Source organism: Pinus tabuliformis, chromosome 3_2, assembly GCF_031772625.1.
Source record: "Pinus tabuliformis cultivar Carrire ecotype Pingquan chromosome 3_2, CPIR1, whole genome shotgun sequence".
Taxonomy (NCBI): domain Eukaryota; kingdom Viridiplantae; phylum Streptophyta; class Pinopsida; order Pinales; family Pinaceae; genus Pinus; species Pinus tabuliformis.
Window position 1 is genome coordinate 406,598,941 of NC_142302.1, and position 6,694 is coordinate 406,605,634.

General features: G+C 35.2%; 1 protein-coding gene across 1 annotated transcript; it reads right to left on the reverse strand.

The window, feature by feature from the left end:
• Positions 1-954: 954 nt before the first annotated feature.
• On the reverse strand, positions 955-4,198 carry LOC149181106 (uncharacterized). The gene is made up of 2 exons (XM_089416446.1): positions 1,565-4,198; positions 955-1,381 (listed from the first exon to the last, which is right to left on the reverse strand). Exons 1-2 carry the CDS (start codon positions 4,149-4,151, stop codon positions 969-971), a joined length of 3,000 nt encoding a protein of 999 aa, XP_089272572.1. The 5' UTR covers positions 4,152-4,198; the 3' UTR covers positions 955-968.
• Positions 4,199-6,694: the final 2,496 nt, after the last annotated feature.

Below are 6,694 nucleotides of genomic sequence, written 5' to 3' on the forward strand. Positions count from 1 at the left end.
GTAAAAACATTTCTTCTTAATGCAAGAAGACTAAAAGAGTTCTATGGTCACAACAAGTTTTAGGCATCTGTGTGGTCCAAAGGAGGGAAAAAAGAAAGTTCCCAGGAGAAGATAGTAAAAAAATGCAAATGGAAAGGGCATACAAGGGTGTCATTGAAGTTGAAATGCTCTGGAAATGAGTCATGGAAAAACAAGAAACATGCCCCGCTAATTCCATAAGTAATAAGCCACAATGCTATTTTCCAGAGGAACACTTCAAAGCTCAATATCAACTTTTTATTAATATACAAGATCTTTGTCCAGCCAAGTCAACCTTAATATCATAGCTGGTTCAAGAACCTTGGTGTTGATCTTGACAAGATATGATAGGGTGAGCAACTGCTAGCTCCTCTATCCTTGGTGCATTCTATTATTAACATAGACAAATGTAAAAGCCTTAGGACCTATTATTTTGAAATGAATAAAACATCATAAACCTTGATCAGAAAGATGATTAAAAAACTATGAAAAATAGGACAAACTTACTGAAGATATTTTTATATATGGACAATATTGACTTTATCTTTCCTTTCAGGCCTTAGAGATACTTAAAGTACGGTGAATGGCTAAAGCTGCAGGGTGAGGTATTGATAAAAGCAGCAAAATACAACACCACTATGGTGTTGAAGATTGATGTCAAAAACAACAGAGACATGGTAAATTTTTTAATAGCCTGTAATATTCTTCAGATAGAGGGAATCTTCTTGCTCAATCTGCAAATGATTCTTTGAACCCAGCTGAACAGCTCCATCACAGATCTGTCAAACCGTTTTTGGCAAATATACTTCATTTGCCTTCTTCCTGGCTTTGAATCAATTACTTCTGCCAACAATTACACCTTCGGCAAGCACAATCTTTTCTCGATCTAAATTAGTCAGGAAGATGAGACAACGCTCCATGGAAAATAGTATCTGCTATAATTAATTTCCTCAATATTTACCCCGATATTTTGGTTTCACAGGAGTGTCAACAGCAATGTTTGTGTCCTGTGGATCATCCCCAGTCTGGATTGACCTGAAATTGATATTGCAAGGATCAGCATCCAGCAACATCTGTACAACTTCTCTCATTGTTGGCCGCAGTGCCGGTAGGTTGTAGGTACAATGCAATGCTATTTTCAGGACTTTGATCATTTCTTCCTGAAACGACTTGCAAATATTTGAGTCGAGAACTTCAAAAGCATCTTTCTGGGAACATATCTTGTGTGAAATCCAGTATACAATATCTTTGTTCTCACCAAAACCTGGTTCAATTGGTTGCTTGCCAGTAACAAGCTCCAACAATACCACACCAAAACTATAAACATCACTCTTTTCTGTAATGTTCAAAGAGTATGCACATTCTGCATAGAAAAAATGGATGTAAGTACTGAACCATTTACAACAAATATATACATAGAAGTATAAATGGATTTTGAAAAAGGCTAGAATCTATAACTGCAAAATCTATGAAAACCTTGAGAAAGTACTGTCATTTCGATGGCAAAGGTGCAAACTAGGGGAGCACAGTACTAAGTTCAACATACCAGGAGCAATGTAGCCATGGGTGCCTGCAAAAGCTACGGTTGAATCCCTTCCTCCACAAGCTTGAAGATTTTTGGCAATCCCAAAATCGGCAATCTTTGCCTCATAAAATTTATCCAGCAAAATATTGGTAGATTTTACATCTCTGTGAACAATTGCAGGCAAGCAGTCATGATGAAGATATGCTAATCCATGAGCTGCTCCCAATGCAATCTTGTACCGTGTTGGCCAATCCAACTCCATACCACTTCTCTTTAGCGTCTTCTCTTCATTATTTCCATGCAAAGCATCAAATAAGTTTCCATTTGGCATGTATTCATATACCAGTAGATTTGAATTACCATTTGACAAATGACAATAAAGCTTCACTATATTTTTATGCCGAATTGTTCCCAAAATATCCACTTCTGCCTTTATCAATCTATCTAATCCATTTTGCTTATTGCTGTTGATGTTCATTGTCCATATTCGCTTTACTGCTACAGTTTCATTGTTCTGCAACGTGACACAATACACCTTGCCCGATCCACCCCTTCCTATGATATTCTCTTCATCTAATAATGCTTCGTGAACATCTTCTGCAGAGAAGCTTAAATTATGAAAAGGTGTAAGGGTCCAAGAAGAGTTATCCTTTTCATCCATCAAGTCAAGTTGATTTTGACGATATCTTCGCTGAAAATGTATCAGTCCAAGCACAAGTAATAACAATGCTGTGCCAACAATGAGACCGGAGATAATTCCCATTTGTCTGCCTTCTTTCCCACGATGAGAATCAGAACAAGCCTTCAGTATATTGTTATTATCATAATTATCATTTCCAGAGCTGTTAGCACAGAGCCCTGGATTTCCTGAAAAGCTTTGTCTGTTTACCTCATTAATGAGTGAATCTGGAACAGGCCCACTTAACTCATTATTGGAAAGATCAAGCAAACTGAGCTTTAGTGCACCAAGACTGCTTGGAATTGAACCAGATAGTTTGTTGTTTGAAAGATTTAAGGAGTTCAGATCAGCAATAGATCCCAGTGACTCTGGAATTGACCCTTGCAAATTATTTTCTGCAAGATTTACAACAACCAAAGAAGTACAGGAACCAACCTCTTCTGGTATGGATCCCTCAAACATGTTGTTCTGCAAAAGCAGATCAGTCAACTCACTCAAGTCGCCAATTTCCTTTGGTATTGGACCAGTAAATTGATTATTGTTTGCTTCAAGTTTGACCAATAGCTTTGCCATGCCAATCTCTGGTACCAGAATCCCGGACAATTGATTATTCTGAATATACAACTCTGATAATTCCTTCACATTTTCGATCTCTGGATCAATTCCACCAACAAAATTATTGAAGCTTAAATCAATAATGTTAACATTTGGCAGTCCCCAAATTCCTTTGGGCACCGGACCACTCAAACTGTTGTTTTTAACTCTAAAGCGAACCAAAGTTTTGCAATCTCCATAAGTTTCAGGCAGCTCTCCTGTAAAAAAGTTATCCAGAACCAGAAAGTATTGCAGATTTCCTCCTCTGCACATATCCTTTGGTAGCGGGCCACTGAACTGATTCTCAGAAACATCGAGCAAGTTAAACTTGGATAGACTGCCAAGCTTCTGTGGTAGTTGGCCTGTGAAATTGTTCCGATACAGTGACAAACCTACAAGATACGGGAATTCCCCAAAACCTTCGGGAATTGGACCTGACAGTTGGTTCATGTAGAGCTGAAAGGAAACGAGGTTTCTTAAATTGCCAACCTCCTCTGGAATATTTCCGCTAAGCATGTTCTTTGATGCATCAAAATATTGCAGAAATGTAAGATTACCCAGCTCTCGAGGTATATTTCCACTAAGTTTGTTATTGTAGAGCTCCAGTTGGTAGAGCTTACTGAGTTTGGAAATTTCCCTTGGAATAGATCCATGGAGGTTATTGGTAGAGAGATCCAGCAGGCCCAGATCTGTAAAATTTAAAATGAAACTCGGAATTTCTCCTTCCAAATTGCAGGAAGCCAGGTAAAGCAGATTGAGCTTTTTCAGATTCATGAGCTCTTCAGGTATATTTCCTGGATTGAATGGATTGTTTGCCAGGCTCAGAGAGGTCAACTCTGGTAAATTTCCCACAGAAGCAGGGAATGGACCAGTGAAGTTGTTAATTGTCAAATCTAGAATTTGCAGGGATTTCAATGGAGAGAAGTCGGGTAAAGTACCGGACAAAGAATTGTTGGTAAGATTCAAGTATTCAAGCTTGCTGCAATTCATAAGGGTCGATGGCAGATTCCCTTCAAGGTAATTTACACCCAGTTGAAGTTTCTTCAAGTTGCTCAAACCGCATATATTGGACGGAAAAGGACCATTCAGAAATTTGGTTTCAAGTATGACTTGAGTGACCATACCTGTAGAATTGTCGCAGGTAATTCCATCCCAATTGCAAGGCGCATCAATGGAGTCTTCCCAGTTTTTCATGGAATTCTGAGGATCTTTCAAGCTACTCTTCATCAGCTGTAAAATTTGAGCCTCTTGAGGAAGAGCTTGGGCTCTGTTCATCTGTAGCAGACCACATGAAAGCAACAAGCATACACTCCAAAAAACAATCTTGTTCTCCATAGTTTCTTCTGTATCTCACAAGCCTATATTGCAAGTTCAGGCTATTGGGTATTTTGCCAGCATAGCTCTATTTATGGCCATGGTATTTTCTATTCACAGATAAGTTCTTAAAAGTTATCCGCCCGTCATGGCTCTGCAGTAGAGTAAACCCAACAATCAACCCAGTTTCAATTGCAAAGCTGCTCACAATCACTCAGTTGATGCCCATTTGCTGCTGAGAAGCGACCTAAACAGCCAAAAATGAAACGCACTGCAAACATCCAAATTTGGAGTTTCGTTATAATGGAATATGCTCACCTACTCTACTATCTGCTAGCTACTTCCAGCTGTCTTTTGCTTCAAATATGGGGCTTTTCGAGCAGTTACAAAGGCAAGGCCTCCGTAGTGAGTGGACTTTCTTTTGAAATAGACTGCAAGGGGAAACTTTATCGTGATATCACATGATATGATACTGAAACCCACTCGTTCAGGGAGGCAGGGGGTTAAAAATGGCAAGGAAAAAAGAGAGGAATCTTGCAGAGCTTCTGGATATGCTGACATATGCCTTGCAATCAATTGGCAATGCACCTCTTCTTCTGCGTACCTTCTGCTTGGATTTTATAATTTAGTTTCACCGCATGTTGAAAATTGTTGACCATTGCCGATTGTTAGTTGCAGGAAAGAACCAGGGACTCTGTCATGTCATTTAATTCGTCGAAAGGTATATGCCAGTATGGGATATCCTCTGTCCAGTACAGGACAGCAACTCAGACAGAAACCTCTCGGATTTTTATTTTTCTTATATTACCATTTGGGTAGGTTCATTTAATTGGAAGCTATTAAGGTAAAACAAAAAACCTAAAACGTATTTTGAAACGTAGAAACGTGACATAAAAGATTCCCTTTCATGAAATAAGAATACATATCTCCCGGAGCGAACGAACGAACTGGTTCCTTCCAGAGAGTTATTATTTTTTGTTTTCAATGGAAGAATTTTTATTTTATTGTGGGATGATGTTATAAAGTTTGTATAACATGTTTTATCTCCACTTAACTTTCATGGATAACCTTTTTATTTAATTTAATAGTGTAAATATTATATAAAATAATTAATTTATATTTTACAGTTTAATTAATTACGGTTATTATTGTGTGTTTTTTTTAAATTCAATTGCTATAAATTTGGTTAAGAGATTATGGATTTTTGTTTTTTTTTTTAAATATATAAATCAATACTCAAATTATATTAAAAACACAAATTTATCATTTTTATAAATTTTTGTTAAATTATTAATAAAATCAAATTATTTAAATAAAAATAAAATAAAATACTTAATCAATTAAAAACAAAAAATTAGAAAATATATATATATAACTATTTTATTATTATATCAGTCTTGAGCATAGTATGACTCATTTGGTTTTGCTTTGACTATGTATTAGTTTGTTTTTTATTAATTTTTTTTTACTAATTCTCTATGGTTTAATATTGAGAATTTAATTTTCTATTATTTCCATTTTCAGTTTTTTCTCCCTATTTTCAATTTAGGATAACTATATATATATATAACACACACACATATAATAAACACATTTATTAAAGTATATATATGTTAATATAAATAATATTAGTTAATCATATTTCTTAATTTTTGGTGATAACATTTAGTAATACAATATTTTATTAATTGTTTCATCTTTGTGATGAAATATTTAGTTTAATTGAGCTATATTTAAACTAAATGACAAATACTAACTACTTGTTAAAAAAAAAAATCAAATCAATCTAAGACTTTGTTTAGGAACCATTTTATTTGCATTCCACTTCTCTACAACTCTCTTATTTCAATGTTTTTCAGACTTTGCATGGAAAGTCTTATTTGCTCGGTTACAAGTTAATGATGGTTTAGTGGGAGACATGTATAGTTATTAAATAAAACATTTAAATGTAATTTACAATTAATTAAAAAATATATTTAATTTTTTTATCGATGAATAAAGATATATTAATTTACGTTAAGATTAATAAAATAAATATGAATGGTATATTAGAGTTGGGAAAGTTTTCAATATCCAAGCTAAAGCATAAGAGTTTTTGTTTTTTTTGTTTTTTTGTTTTTTGTTTTTAACTTAACTAATCAAATTATAAAAATACCTATTGTTGGAGATTTGAAAATTATAATAAGCTATATTTGGAAAGCTACTAGCCCTAAGGTCATGCTACTTAATTCAATTTTCCTCCGTATCAAGGTTCTTCTCAACTAGTTTTCATAATATCATTGTATTCACATTCTATAGCATAACAATTTTATGGTGTATGCAATGACAAGTAAGGAAATAAGCATGGCAAGGGGATCGTTGATAAGGCATGGGATTGTTGCTTATCAATGATCAAATGTCTTATCATCCCATCCCACGATCATGTCCTTGTTAAGAAAAGGAAATTTTGGTGAACAAATAGTCAATGCTGGTGTTGATATAGTTATTAACAATTGTATTGCGATGGAAGATGTCTCCTCCATCCATGTGCCCCCCATGCAAGGTGATAAAGGATTAGGCATCCC

What these genes read in the sequence shown, in the direction of transcription:
- LOC149181106 (XM_089416446.1), bottom strand. Translation starts at nt 4,151, where the DNA reads ATGGAGAACAAGATTGTTTTTTGGAGTGTATGCTTGTTGCTTTCATGT. An exon ending in CCATGGCTACATTGCTCCTG is followed by an intron (nt 1,382 to 1,564) that starts GTATGTTGAACT and finishes TTTTCTATGCAG; the next exon opens with AATGTGCATACTCTTTGAAC.